Source organism: Rana temporaria, chromosome 5, assembly GCF_905171775.1.
Source record: "Rana temporaria chromosome 5, aRanTem1.1, whole genome shotgun sequence".
Taxonomy (NCBI): domain Eukaryota; kingdom Metazoa; phylum Chordata; class Amphibia; order Anura; family Ranidae; genus Rana; species Rana temporaria.
The window spans coordinates 204,920,970-204,936,947 of record NC_053493.1 but is presented as its reverse complement, the minus strand read 5'-3'; the positions used below and the strand labels follow the sequence as shown (position 1 = coordinate 204,936,947).

The following is a 15,978-nucleotide window of genomic DNA, read 5'->3' as shown; positions in this document are numbered from 1 at the left end:
GAATGGCAAATTTCATTGTTATTAAACCTTTTTTGATACAGTGCTTTCCATCCAAAGTTCAGAAGAGCTGATTTGGACAGTGTAAGAAACTAGAAATCATCTTTCACCTAACTGATGTACATAAACCAAATAGTAGGAATAATGCTATTTGGACCTCTTCCAAAGGCTACCAATCAACAGTAGGACATCAGAGTGTTCAGAGCTGCTAGGAATGTGTAGGTATGATACAGAGCTGGCCTTGGAAACTCATATTTCTCCATCACATAAAGCTGACATGAAACACTTCCAGTATGTTGTACAATCTTATGCAGCATAACTTTTTTTTAATTCATATACTTACCATTTGAAATTTAACATGATTACAAAGGTATATGTGTTTTATATTTGTAGAATGCAAGTGACAAAGTAGGTAAGCACAAATCATTTAAAATGTAATTTAATCTAAAGTATTAAAGTGATAGGAACAACTGATAGTATAAGAACTCTAAGAAAGAAGCACATCATATGTTCATTGCATTGCAGATTGCATTGCCTTCAGCATTGTATTTAGAAGAACTTTTTAGTGTTGAAAGTCTTCGTTTTTCTTAGCTAAAACAAAAGAAAAGAAAATATGTTTATATAACAAAATGCAAGTCGTAAGTTTGAAACTGCATACTTAGGCCTCATGCTCACTGTGCCCAGCTCTTCTAAACACCTTGCTCCTGGCAGGAGAAAAGCAGTGTCAGAAATGTGTTTAGGCACCCCAAGCACTTGGCCGTTTTATTAAATAAAATATTACTTTACTCTGGCCATTGAAATAAATGAATCCTCAAGTGCTTTGCATGTTTAGACATGCTTATGCATGTTTAGGATTAAAATCTCTCTCCACAGTGATTCATCTGTTGATGATATTCTGCTTGTCAGTCCTGCCTACTTAAGCCGTCCAGCTCACTTGAGCTCTGCCTTCGCTTTGGTCAACATCACATCACATCTCCTGCGTTCCTGTTGAAGACTTGCTTGGCTGATGTTCCTTCTGGCTCCAGATCCTACTTGCTGTTCTACTACGTATATCTCTGGCTCTCTGAGATTTGGCTTGGCCGACTATCCAATGAAGTTCCTGAACTCTGGCTATGTTTTGACTATGCTTACTTATTACTATTAAACAAGTGTGATTTAACTGTTCTTCTGTCTCGGTCTGATTCATGGTTTCTGACAGCATGTTTAGGATTGTCCGTTTGTTTTTTCTAAATGCGCTGGCTCTGGGTTTTTCTTCTGTCTCTAAACACCCCTGCCTCTAAATACCTGTAAATGCCTATGTGTGCATGGGAACCGTTTAAAGACAAAAAAAAAAAAAAAACAGTAACCCCATTAAAAGTGGCATTTTTGATGCCCAGTGTGCATGTGGCCTTATACTTTAAATGGTTGGACAGCCACAAAGTAATACATGCCTTTATAGGCAGTCTCTGCCTTTGAATTTGAGCAAAATAGTTTCTTGCTGTATTTTTTTATAAACAATAATGACTTATAGGAGCCAATAAGAGGGCTTTTGGTTAAGCAAGCCACTTTACTGAGAGAAATACTGTATGTGTGCCACCATTGCTGACAATTCCTTCTAAACGTTTTTATTGGCTGCTTAATGTGTTCTCCAAATAAAATACTTTAAGCCATTTTACCAAAAACAATATGCAGACCTAATTTTCTGGCTTCACTGTGCCTTCAGTGGCTGCATACTTGTTATGGCTCTGAAACAGAATAAACATTTACCATGGGATGTCAGCAATTGTAGTCCAGTATTTATCTTAGTACAAGCTTCCTTCGAACTAGACAGTATGTTCAGCCCTTATTCACCCAGTTTCCAAAACCCCCTTTCTAGTGAGTTTTTCACCTAATATAGATCTTTACAGTCCTGATACTATAAAGTTACATTTATATCCAGAGTTTTACATACCCCTGCCTCTACATCTTAATTTTCCAATACTGTGGTAAGCCATTTCAAGGGGGAAGTTATTGGTGTCTCCAAAATACACTGCCTTAATTGGCAGAGCTCTTTTATCACGTAGGAAGCCATCGTCTGTTCTCCAGATGTTGTCATTGCTGTCACAGTTGCAGAGTTTATCAGGAAATGCACATGTACCTGGAAAAAAAATACAAGTGCGTACTGAGTTAAGTAGCTGTCTTCAACCATTGTTTTTTAGAGCTACATCTAACCCTTATCTAAATCCAAAATTGCTGTCAGCAGCCTTTCGGTAGATTTGGCTATTTAAAATAGCAAGATTGCTGCATTATAAATTATTCATATACCTAAAGTTGAGCAAATTACTTTATATCTTTTGATTCCGTTTATCCTTGTTATAAAGATCCCTGTAGTGTTTTTTTTTTTTTCATCAAAAGCAATCATATAACAACCCTTGATTTGATTTGATTTTTTTTTAGTTTTTTTTTTTTTTACAGTCCTCCAAGTTCATGACTCACCAATTGCATTTGTCTGTAACGAGAAACGTTTGCTATTATTTAAAATAAAGGACATATAAAGATAAAGTTAGCTGGCATCTAGCCACTCTCCCTAGAGCAATAAACACAGATTTTTAATCAAGATGAGCATTTTCAGGATGTATGATTAATGGACCAAGGTATCTGAGGTTGATCAGAACATGAGTGAATGACCAACTGTTCTCAGAGGTCTAGAATAGGGATGAGGTTGGGGCTCACCACTACCATGGTTTCGAGGTGAATCTCTTTGGGTGCAGTTCTGGCAAATGTATGTGCATATTTGCTCCAGATAATTTTATTTAAAACAATAATGAAATAATGCATATTTTCCCCCGTTTTGCGGATAACTCCGCTCCCTCCCCCTTTTACCTGCCTTGGCCCCTGGGCCTTTTGGCTCAGGCATATCGCACTGCCCCCCGGCCCACGGCTGTGGTGACGGTGGTAATTTGTGATTAGTTCCTTTAATAGTATGTTTCCTACTATGTGCTTTATGTATACTTTTGCTTTCGTATACCCTGCATGGGAATTTGTCGATTTGTTTAATATATTTTAATAAAAAATATTGTACCAGAAATAATGCATATTTTTTTAAAATAATAATGACTTTATAAGAGCCAATAAGAGGGCTTTTTGTTAAGAAAGCCACTTCACTGTGTAAAGGTAGGGGTAGACACAGCAAAAAAACACAGATTTTTAGTCAAGATGAGCATTTTCAGTATGTATGATTAATGGACCAAGGTATCTGAGGTTGATCAGAACATGAGTGAATGACCAACTGTTCTCAAAGGTCTAGAGTAGGGATGGGGTTGAGGCTCACCACCACCATGGTTTTGAGGTGAATCTCTTGGAGTGCAGTTCTGGCAAATTTATGTGCAGATTTGCTAAAGATAATTTTTTTTAAAACAATAATGCATATTTTTTAAAACAAAAATTACTTATACAAGCCAATAAGATGGCTTTTGGTTAAGTAAGCCACTTCACTATGTAAAGGTGGGGGAAGAGCAGCCATTGGGGGTTATTTACAAAAGGCAAATCCACTTTGCACTACAAGTGCAAACTGCAGTCGGGGTAGATCTGAAATGAGGGGAAGCTCTGCTGATTTTATTATCCAATCATGTGCAAGCTAAAATGCTTTTTTTTATTTTTCTTGCATGTCCCCCTCGGATCTACAGCGACTGCACTTCCAAGTGCAATTTCAAGTAGACTTTGCACTTGTAGTTTGCACTTGTAGTGCAAAGTGGATTTGCCTTTAGTAAATAACCCCCATAGTATCATTAAATTGGAACTTGTAGGGAAAATTGACAAACTACACAGGAAGAAATTCACGTCGATTAGGAAAGTGTACGTAAAGTTTGACCGCTAGCTCTTTAATCAATCAATCAAACCAATTGCTGCCTTTTTTGTTGTTAATATTGGGTATTTTTTGTCTTTCATTTTATTTTGTGGTTGATTTGAGGTCAGCAGTTACTTTTAGCAGCGGTTCGTCTATAGCAGGGGTGTCCAACCTTTTGAAGAGTGAGGGCCACTTAAAGCGGGGGTTCACCCTATTAATAAAAAAAAAAAAAAAAAATTTCCTCTAGCATAAAATGAGGCATAGTAGCGCGAGCTACAGTATGCCTGTCTTAATTTTTTTAGCCCCGCACTCACTGTGCAATCGTAGAGACAAGATTCCGACTCCCCTCGGGGAATGGGCGTTCCTATGGAGAGGGAAGGTGATTGACGGCCGGCTCTGGCACGTCACGCTTCTCCGGAAATAGCCGAAATAGGACTTGGCGCTTCACGTCGCCTGCGCATAGTCTGTGCGCAGGCGCCGTATAGCGCCGTGAAGAGCCGAGACCTGTTCCGGCTGTCTTCGGGGAGCGTGACGTGCCAGAGCCGGCCGTCAATCACCTTCCCTCTCCATAGGAACGCCCATTCCCCGCGGGGAGTCGGAATCTTGTCTCTACGATTGCACAGTGAGTACAGGGCTAAAAAAATAAAGACAGGCATACTGTAGCTCGCGCTACTATGCCTCATTTTATGGTAAAATGTTGTCATGGAGGGTGAACCACCGCTTTAAGCAACTTGGTAACAGGTCGTGGACCACAATGAGCAGAGCGGGCAGATGACGGGTTAGTGTCCACTCTGCATATGTAAAGCAGACACAGACATAGCCCGCTCTACCCTATGGGCCCTTTGATCCAATCCACACAGATGTTTTTTAGTGGATCGGATTGGAGGTAGGCGGTAAGTCTGTTACATCTGCTGCTCCATAGAGGTGAATGAAGGGTCCAGTCGGACTGATCAAATGAAAGAGGCTTAAGGCTGCTTTCACACTGATGCGCTGCGGTTTATCCACACTGCAGGTGCAGTGTACCTGTGGCTATCCTGCGGGTAAGCTACACATAGAATTCTATTATATCCTGCAGGTGTTGTGCACTTTCTGAAACTGCACCAAACCCACAGATAAAAACAGAAGTCTATGGCTCGGTGCAAGTAAACCCCAGGTGCATCGCTCTGCACTTGTGGATCAGTTTGAAAGCAGCTCAGTAATCACTGCAGAACAGATATGCCCATATATACACTGTGATTGTAGTAAAAAAAAAACGTACCTTTAATAAAAGTCTTTCATTCAGGTATCGCAGGCTGCTGTTGCCCCAGGCAGAGACCTTTCGTAAATAACCCCCAATTGGCATCATTCCAACTATGGCTGCAAGTACGGTTTTCCCACAAAAAAAAAATACCCACTATATCACTAACATTCACCATATCCCCCTATACCCATAGATCAAATAAAATTGATATATGTCCTCCATGGCAGCGCCCAGCTTTCCATGCTTTTTGTACACTATTTTGCCTAATAGCCCTAAAAATGAGAGAATATACCGCTCTGAAAACTGCTGATCCCTTAGCTTTGCTTCCGTTCCACTGAACCAAATGGGTGCTGGCTGTGCACAGGTGCATTGGATAGAAAAGGTCCTGGACCGCCGCACTCCTTGAAACTGGGGGCCAGATCCACAAAAACCTGACGTAACTTAAAAAATCCAATTTAAGTTACACTGCCTTAAAGTTTCTACCTAAGTGCCTGATCCACAAAGCACTTATCTAGAAATTTCAGGCTGTGTAACTAAAATTCCGCCGGCGCAAGGCGTTCCTATTCAAATGGGGCGAGTCCCATTTAAATGAGGCGCGCTCCCGCGCCGGCCGTACTGCGCATGCGCGCCGGCCGTACTGCGCATGCGCGAAGTTACGTTACGCCGAGTTTTGAGGATCGCGACGGCTTAAAGTTGCGTCGGGGATAAAAAAAATGACAGCGGCATGCATTCCTGAGGGAGAACTCCATGCCCATTTTCAAAGAAAAAAACGGCATGGGTTCCCCCCCCAGGAGCATACCAGGCCCTTAGGTCTGGCATGGGTTGTAAGGAGACCCCCCCACGCCGAAAAATTGACGTAGGGGGTCCCCCTACAATCCATACCAGACCCGTATCCAAAGCACGCTACCCGGCCGGCCAGGAAGGGAGTGGGGACGAGCGAGCGCCCCCCCCCCTCCTGAGCCGTGCCAGGCCGCGTGCCCTCAACATGGGGGGGTTGGGTGCTCTGGGGCAGGGGGGCGCACTGCGGGCCCCCCCACCCCAGAGCATCCTGTCCCCATGTTGATGAGGACAGGACCTCTTCCCGACAACCCTTGCCATTGGTTGTCGGGGTCTGCGGGCGGAGGCTTATCGGAATCTGGGAGTCCCCTTTAATAAGGGGGCCCCCAGATACCGGCCCCCCACCCTAAGTGAATGGATATGGGGTACATCGTACCCCTATCCATTCACCTGGAGGCAAAAAGTAAAAGTTAATAAACACACAACACAAGGCTTTTTAAAATATTTTATTATTCTGCTCCGGACGCCCCCCCTGTCTTCGTTATTAGCTCAATTACCAGGGGGGGCTTCTTCTTCCGCTCTCCGGGGGTCTTCTCCGCTCTCCGGGGGGGGTTTCTTCTTCCGCTCTCCGGGGGGGCTTCTCCGGACTCCGGGGGTCTTCTTCCATCTTCTCCCCTCTTCCGCTCTTGACTCGGCGAACCCCGGTTCTTCTGCAGCTCTCCGGTGCCTTCTTCTTCAGCGCTGGCTGCCTGCTATGTTTGTGTGTTAGCTCGATTTCAAACAGGCAGCCAGCGCGGTCTTCTGTGGCGTCAGGGTCTTCTCTTCCTTTCTTCCGATGTTGCCTCGTCGCCTGTTGTCGCTGTAATGATGGAAGCGCGCCTTGCATCACATTTATATAGGCATCACCGTCCCATCATGCTCCGGCAGGTACCCACGTGGTGGGTGCCTACCCACGTGCACCCACCACGTGGGTACCTACCGGAGCATGATGGGACGGTGATGCCTATATAAATGGGATGCAAGGCGCGCTTCCATCATTACAGCGACAAGAGGCGACGAGGCAACATCGGAAGAAAGGAAGAGAAGACCCTGACGCCACAGAAGACCGCGCTGGCTGCCTGTTTGAAATCGAGCTAACACACAAACATAGCAGGCAGCCAGCGCTGAAGAAGAAGGCACCGGAGAGCTGCAGAAGAACCGGGGTTCGCCGAGTCAAGAGCGGAAGAGGGGAGAAGATGGAAGAAGACCCCCGGAGTCCGGAGAAGCCCCCCCCCGGAGAGCGGAAGAAGAAACCCCCCCCGGAGAGCGGAGAAGACCCCCGGAGAGCGGAAGAAGAAGCCCCCCCTGGTAATTGAGCTAATAACGAAGACAGGGGGGGCGTCCGGAGCAGAATAATAAAATATTTTAAAAAGCCTTGTGTTGTGTGTTTATTAACTTTTACTTTTTGCCTCCAGGTGAATGGATAGGGGTACGATGTACCCCATATCCATTCACTTAGGGTGGGGGGCCGGTATCTGGGGGCCCCCTTATTAAAGGGGACTCCCAGATTCCGATAAGCCTCCGCCCGCAGACCCCGACAACCAATGGCAAGGGTTGTCGGGAAGAGGTCCTGTCCTCATCAACATGGGGACAGGGTGCTCTGGGGTGGGGGGGCCCGCAGTGCGCCCCCCTGCCCCAGAGCACCCAACCCCCCCATGTTGAGGGCACGCGGCCTGGCACGGCTCAGGAGGGGGGGGGCGCTCGCTCGTCCCCACTCCCTTCCTGGCCGGCCGGGTAGCGTGCTTTGGATACGGGTCTGGTATGGATTGTAGGGGGACCCCCTACGTCAATTTTTCGGCGTGGGGGGGTCTCCTTACAACCCATGCCAGACCTAAGGGCCTGGTATGCTCCTGGGGGGGAACCCATGCCGGTTTTGTTTTTTACAAATTGCCGTGGAGTTCTCCCTCGGGAAAGCATACCAAATGCCGTCGCTGGAATGGGCTTTTACAAGGTGTAACTAGTTTACACTTTGTAGAACGAGCCCTAATTTTACACTTGCAAAATAACACTTACGGCGCAAAAAGGAAGCTAGAAAGCTTTGTGGATCGCCTTAAGTGCTAATTTGCATACTAGCAACGGCATTTCGACTCGAAATGCCCCCAGCGGCGGATGCGGTACTGCATCCTAAAATTAGGCAGTGTAATTCAATTACACATGCCGGATCTTCTGTGTAACTTTGGAAAAAGCCTTTTGAGGATCGTTTCCAAAGTTACACACAGACTGAACAGCAGTTAAGTCGGAGTATCTCTTTTGAGGATAACCCCCTATGTCTTTATTTAGCAAAAGAAGTTTAAAAAACAACCAAAAACAATGCAGTCAAAAAGAAGTGGACAAAAGGAAAAAGGTGGCTGACATGTTTCACATCTCTTGAAGCTTACTCGTGGCCCTAAAAATGGATGGAATTTAACAAGCTACAGTAGGCCCTTCAAAAAACTCAGTGGTATTTTTCTCTAAAGTTTGGGTTCACTGATTTGCAAACAAGTTTCACCCTTGGCTCATCGAACCTAAGCAAAACTCGAACCCAAGCATATTCACCCATCATTGGTCCCGACTATTTTCTTTATTATCGCATGTTCGTGTCGCTGCTCTTTTTTCACAGGAATATTTTGTTTTCTTCATTTTCTGGTCTCCTTCTCAAAAGACTACATAGAACGATTGGAAATCTCAAGCCAACCCAAGGACTATCTTGCAGCCCTCTTTACTGGACTTCAACCCACACGTTCTTTTGGACTCTATTATTGCAACTACCAAAACCTGGGCTGCACAACTGCAAACTACTAAAGGTATACCCACCTCAATACTGCATCATCTTCCCAATTCTGCAATTGGCTCTATAGCACCAGACCTCCATCTTCACCTGTGGATTAGGCTGTATATCACTAAACTTAGTGACTTATTGGATAGCAATACTTTGCACCCCTTCCAACATCTTTGTCGCACACATGGTATACCTAACAAAACCTGTACCTGCGTATAAGTTTTGCTTTTTCCCACATTACCTGATCTGATATTCATTTAGTCCTAAACCTGGTTAAATTTTACGACAATCCCATTTCTCAATCTAAGGGCATCTCCTTTATTTATAGGTTGTTGTCACAGCCAATACCACACCTCAAATTGCCATCAATGTTATTCTGGAAGCAGGCAGCACCGAGAGGGGCAGCAAATTGAACCACGGCCGCCTCTCCTTCTCTTCTATTAACCCAGCAAATTGACAACCAAGATTTTTTTTTTTCTAGCGGTTTTGTATGTCACTGTCATGACAACTGCCCCTTGGGCCACCCTGCCCCTATACTACCCTAGCCTGTCTATATACTACCCTAGCCTGTCCATATACTACCCTAACCTGTCGATATACTGCCCTAGCGTGCCCATTCACAACCCTAGCCTGTCCATATACAACCCTAGCCTGTCTATATACAACCCTAGCCTGTCCATATACAACTCTAGCCTGTCCATATACAACCCTAGCCTGTCTATGTACAACCCTAGCCCATGGAATTGAAGATATTGTTATGTCATGGAATTCTGCAAATAGACAAAGTCCTGTTGCATGCAAATCTGACTTCCTGATAAATGTAAATTTAGTTTTCATGATATAAAATAATGGATGTGGGGGCCCTTCGGTGGAGGTGATTTCGTTCTTTTGGGGAAATGGGGGGCAGCATTTCATTCTTGGACTCAGGCAGCACAATGTCTTGGGCCAGCCCTGAGTCTGGAAGCATACCTTACATTTATCTTTTCCATTTGCACATTGGTATCAGGAACTCTGGATCCCCATGAAAGTCTCCCACTGTATTACTCATTGGGAATACGATAAAAAAATATACCACAAATGGTATTTTACTCCAACAAAACGTGCGGCCATACACCCCCCTTCCTCCCTGCTTTGTTGGAGAAATTGTGGTCAATCTAGGTCACTTTAACACATCTGGTGGTATTGGCCCTACCTCATTTAATTCTGGTCTAACATTGCCAGGTTTATCTCCACAGTAATTCAGTAGTTCCCTTTTCTCCCACACCTCGAACAATCCTACTGGGTCTGGAAATGTATAAGTGGCCTTCTAAGCCTAGGTTCGCACTGCTGCGGGATTGAAATTTAGCTGAACTCGCACAATTTTATACCCGCATGTCAGTCCGACTTTGGGGGGCAATTTCAGAGACATCTGCCGGCAATAGCCACCAATTAGTCAAATCACATCAATTTGAACCTGGGCTAAATTTCATACTTTTATTACTCACACTATTATAGCAGCCCGCCTAGCTCTTTCTAGAAAATGGAAGTGTCCTTGGCCCCCCACTACCGATGAGGCCATTTCTATCCTTAGCAAACATGTACACGTATTCCATATGGAAGTGTTTGTTAAGGCTCACTTTGTGTTGTCAAAATTTCACTCCAATTGGGATTCCTTGATTACAAATCGCAGAAGCATTACTCTCATCTAAACTTGAGCCTAAACTTAAAACCTGATTAAACTCCCCCTTAGTACATTACAAGCCTTCACTTTAAGCCACTCTCGCCACAGGCCCACTCAAATTCTTTCAATTGCCTTAATTAGCTTTACTATACATGTCTAATATTAAATGTTTTTGCCAAAGCTACCAAAAATAACTGTGGATCTCTCTCTCTCTCTCTCTCTCTCTCTCCCCCCCCTCAGTTGTGCTCATAAGTTTACATACCCTGGCAGAATTTATGATTTCTTGGCCATTTTTCAGAGAATGTGAATGATAACACAAAAACTTTTCTTTCACTCATGGTTAGTGTTTGGCTGAAGCTATTTATTATAAACTGTGTTTACTCTTTTTCAATCATAATGCCAACATAAACTACCCAAATGACCCTGATCAAAAGTGTATTACTGTGTATTGCACCCTTTAACATCAATGACAGCTTGAAGTCTTTTGTGGTATTTGTAGAAGCAGCTCTTTATCTTCTCAGATGGTAAAGCTGCCCATTCCTCTTGGCAAAAAGCCTCCAGTTCCTGTAAATTCTTGGCCTGTCTTGCATGAACTGCACAATTGAGATCTCCACAGAGTGGGACAGTGATATTGGGGTCAAGAGACTGAGATGGCCACTTCAGAACCTTCACTTTATTCTGCTGTAGCCAATGACAGGTCGACTTGGCCTTGTGTTTTGGATCATTGTCATGTTGGAATGTCCAAATATGTTCCAATGCTCAGCTTCCTGGCCAATGAATGCAAATGTTCCTTCAGTATTTTTTTATAATATACTGAATTCATCTTTCCAACAATCTTGTCCAAATTTCCTGTTCCTTTGTAGTTCACACATCCCCAAAACATCAGCGATCCCCCTCCGTACCTTTCATCATAGGCCTTGTTGACTCTCCAAATGTAGCATTAATGGTTGTGGCCAAAAAGCTCAATTTTGGTCTCATCACTCCAAATGACTTTGTGCCAGAAGGTTTGAGGCTTGTCTCTGTGCTGTTTGTCATATTGTAAGAGGGATACTTTATGGCATTCGCGTAGTAATGGCTTTCTTCTGGCGACTTGACCATGCAGCTCATCTTTCTTCAAGTGTCTCCTTATTGTGCATCTTGAAACAGCCACACCACATGTTTTCATAGAGTCCTGTATTTTACCTGAAGTTATTTGTGTTTTTCTTTACATCCTGACCAATTTTCCTGGCAGTTAAGGCTGGAATTTTGGTTGGTCTACCTAACCATGGTTTGGTTTCAACAGAACCCTTCATTTTTCACTTCTTGATTAGAGTTTGAACACTGCTGATTGGCATTCTCAATTCCTTGGATATTTTTGTTATATCCTTTTCCTGTTTTATACAGTTTAACTACCTTTTCCCGCAGATTCTTTGACAATTCCTTTGCTTTCCTCATGACTCAGAATCCAGAAACGTCAATGCAGCACTGGATGAAAGATGCAAGGGGTCTGTCAGAAGTCCAGAAATGCATTGACCTTTTATACACACACACTAATTACAAGAAAACAGATCACAGGTGAGGATGGTTACCTTTTAATAGCCATTCAAACCCCTTTGTGTCAACTTGTGTGCCTGTAATCAGGTCAAACCACCAGGGTATGTAAACTTTTGATCAGGGTAATTTGGGTAGTTTCTGTTGCCAATATGATTTAAAAAGAGTAAACACAGTTGATTGATAATAAATGGCTTCACTCAAACACTAACCATCAGTGAAAGAAATGTTTTTGTGTTATTGTTCATCTTCTCTGAAAAATGGCCAAGAAATCATAAATTCTGCCAGGGTATGTAAACTTATGAGCACAACTATATACCAATTTTCTCTTTTATATTGGCACTTTTTCATATTAGTACCTTTCTATATTAGAATTAATTTGTAATAATTGTTTTATTAACTATTTTAAATCATTTATGTACCAGCAGATGTGTTGTGAATAGCAAGACTCACTGTGTCTTATGGACTGTAGTACCCAATTCGTCCACAAGATGGCTCTGCCGATTTATTTACTTTTAATTTCTGTTTTACATAGATTTTAGTACCCAATTCGTCCACAAGATGGCTCTGACGATTTATTTACTTTTTATTTACTTTTAATTTCAATGTTTTACAAGACTGCAGTATCCAAATTGTCCACAAGATGGCTCTGCCGTTTTTTTTTTTCATTTATTTTGTGTTTGCGTACGTCGAGGCATTCCTGGTCAAGTTCAGCCACTTCCAGATTTGGCACAGAGGGGCGGTGGAACGCAAGCTACACCTACCCACGAGAGTGAGACACAGTGCAGCTGGTGCTCCACGTCACATTTACAATAAATCGCAGAACTCCACTATGGCCCTTTCTTCTTCATTTTATCCATGATAATTTCTTCTGTTGGAGTCCATTCTTGGTCAGTCCCATCCAGGTACCAGTACAGACCTTAGGCCACCAATTGTACTAAAGCTCCACCTGATCCTTTTTTCATACGAAGGGTCATGGTGGTCTGGTAAGTAGGCACTTACCTCTATCTTTCACCGGATGTCACCAGTTTGATATCTGTTCCGTGGTGATGGTGCCTACTCTCAAGTCAACCATTTGATGCATGGACTTACCAATGCTTATCATTTAGTGACCATTGCTGCATTTTTTGGACCTGTTTGCACCTATTTTTTGATGTTGTCATTATATAAGCACTTGCACTTTAAATCACTATTATATTGTTGACCTTATAGTTAATATATTGTTTCAAGCTAGAATTTGGAATTTATCACTTACTATTAGCGCCCCCTTATTATTATACACCCCCCACATTGCCAAAGTTGTTTTCACACCACTTTAGGGGAGCAGCTTCTTTAATATATTTATATTTTTTTTTACCAAAGTTCTCCATTCATTTCTATTGGCGGCCTAGGTGAGCCTAGAGCGGCGCGCTGACATCATCACCCGGCCTCAACTGCTTGTGTTCAGTCGGCTTCTCTGGTAAGACTAAGCAAGCACTAATCTTCCTATACAGTAGGCGAGATGTGGACCATATTACATTGGGGAGATGTCTGTGGATATTACAGTGGGGGAGATGTCTGTGGATATTACAGTGGGGGAGATGTCTGTGGATATTACAGTGGGGGGATGTCTGTGGATATTACAGTGGGGGAGATGTCTGTGGATATTACAGTGGGGGAGATGTCTGTGGATATTACAGTGGGGACTATATATGGTGGTGATCCGATAAATGTATGTGCGTTATAATTAATTGAAATTAATCAATTAAAAAAAAAAAAACACGGAAATTTTAATCAGTAACAGCCCTACCACATACGCATAACTTTACCTTGCATTTCCCTTCTCATATCAATCACCACCAAGTACCCGGCCACCTAGTGGTAGTAGAGACAACTGCAACCAGGCCAAACTTACGGAGGAATCAATAGATCTCTAACAATCAACCAGGATATCTACTCCTGGCAAGTAAATTTGTGAGGAGCATCCCTGCCTAAGCTACGTCATTATAAATTGCTAACATATGTTTTATGTCAGCCAAATGTATTGTTTGTTTCATATTACTTTTGGTTTCAATAATGTTCCTTAAAGGGTCACTAAAGGAAAACAAATTTTTAGCTGAAATGACTGTTTACAGGGTATAGAGACATAATAGTTAACTGATTCCCTTTAAAAATGATTAAAAATAGATAAAAAACAATCATATAATGTACCTACAGTTTAGTTTCGTTTTTGCTGTTGTTTCCTGGACAAAGAACCAATAGAGGGCAGTGATGCTTTGTAAAACTAAACTGGATTGATGCTGACACACAGTAATAGCACCTCCTTGATTAGTCACCACAGTGAGAAATCTCCCAGTACAGGAAACGGACAACCAGGAAGTGTCCAGAACAGAGAGGAATTACAGCAACATCAAAGCAAAAACGAACAATGAGGACATGAAACCAGAACTGCAGTAAGGTAAAGGAAGCTATTTAGCTAAAAAAAAAATCCTTTAGTGACCCTTTAATATTATCTGGCTGTCCCCCAGAACGTTTGCTTTGGATGCCCATGGAAACAAGTACCTTTAAAAACATCTCTGCATTTATTTGAATAGCTCTTGTAACTAAACTAATTTGCTTGAATCTTATATATCATGTAAATATATTCTTATCAAATATCAGTTACTACATATTTTACCAGTTTTTCCACATGCACAACCCCTGACTGAAGGATCAGCACCACCCCAGTAATCCATCTTCTCTCCATTCCAGGAATCCCACCAGCCCCATCCAGACTGAATGAAGCGCACATGGCGGCAGTCAAGCTGGAATAGAAAAAAATATACATTAATAGCTATTAAAAATGAACAGTAAACACAAATAAACGTACAATCATTCTTTAAAGGGAAACTTAAAATGTTGGTTGCCAAATATATTTGAATATTTGTAATGTTTGCAGGTCTATACATTAATCTTTTATGTCTCTTTTGTTAAACCCTAAATTAAATACAAATTTTCTAAATACACATTTTTTAAAGATATGTTTATTGAATTTACAATAAAGCAATACACAAAGAAACAAACCAATGCAAGATTGAGTAGTCTCTCACACATCTAAATGCACAGCAATAGGAATATTGCAGGTGTTACAATGGGTTCTGTGGATCACATCAAACAACGGGACAGCAAACTAAGCAAATAGTATACAGTTGTTCAATATCCTGGATCTAGAGAGGCAAGAATAAGTGATCTGGAAACCCACCAGTCCAAGATACTGTCAGTCGTGATTTATTCCTAAGTTCAAAGTTAAGCTTATCTAGTGGGAGACTAGCATTAATCAATTTCAACCAGGTATCAGTCATGTCAGTAGGATAGTCTTACTGGCCTTAAAATAAAGGATATGTAATAAGGGTTTTGCATATTTGGAGGTAGATAGGTGCCAAAAAAGGCCAAGTAGACAGTTTTTGGGGTGCAATATGTTATGGAGACCCAATACTGAGGGGATGAAAGAGAAATATACATTTAATACAGGGAGCTTCAAGAGGAAGTAAACCATGAATTACTTACCTGAGATCGAACCCCTGCAGCGACTCTCGTTCCTCTCCTCCGCCGCCAAGATACCCGGAGTGACTTCCGGGTATCGCTGCTCCGGCGCTGCGACTGGCCTGAGCAGCGATAATGTCATTCCTGTGCATGTGCATGGGAGCCGTCATGGACAGCACGGTCCCATTTATTAACAACATGCTCATTGCGCCTGCGCCGTTGTTTACGGCGCGCATGCGCCATAGACATCAGTGCAATCTTTTCTGCAAATATCTCCTTAACTGTGTAGTTCAAGGAGATATTTCTTGCACCTACAGGTAAGCCTTATGCCTCGTACACACGACCGGTTTTCCCGACCAGAAAACTGCAATTTTTTTGATTGGTCGGGAAAACCGGTCATGTTTATGCTCCATAGCAGTTTTCCCGACGAGAAAACTGCCCGCAAAAAAATTTGAACCTGCTCTATTTTTTCCCATCCTGTTTCCCGTGCGGCCCATGGAATTGGAAGTCTGTCCCACCCAGACTCCCAGTAAAAACAACCCCAGAATGGACTTTACTAACACAGAATAAAGAACTATCTTTCTTTACCATGAAGTCTTTGCTGGTATTACCTTTGATTGCAAATCTAAGAATCCGTGGAGGAACATATATCCCATCAATCGCTTTTCCTG

The 15,978-nt window shown here is 42.7% G+C and overlaps 1 protein-coding gene across 2 annotated transcripts in view; it reads right to left on the bottom strand.

Moving 5' to 3' along the window:
• Positions 1 to 418: 418 nt before the first annotated feature.
• The window catches only part of LOC120940562, a 66,306-nt gene continuing 50,746 nt past the window's right edge, over positions 419 to 15,978 (bottom strand). For both annotated transcript variants that reach the window (XM_040353502.1, XM_040353501.1), the window contains exons 13-15: positions 14,463 to 14,589; positions 1,928 to 2,113; positions 419 to 588 (exon numbers count right to left, since the gene is read on the bottom strand). In XM_040353502.1, the coding sequence (XP_040209436.1) occupies positions 560 to 588; positions 1,928 to 2,113; positions 14,463 to 14,589 (342 nt within the window). In that variant the 3' untranslated portion in view covers positions 419 to 559. The remainder of the gene's footprint in view (positions 589 to 1,927; positions 2,114 to 14,462; positions 14,590 to 15,978) is intronic.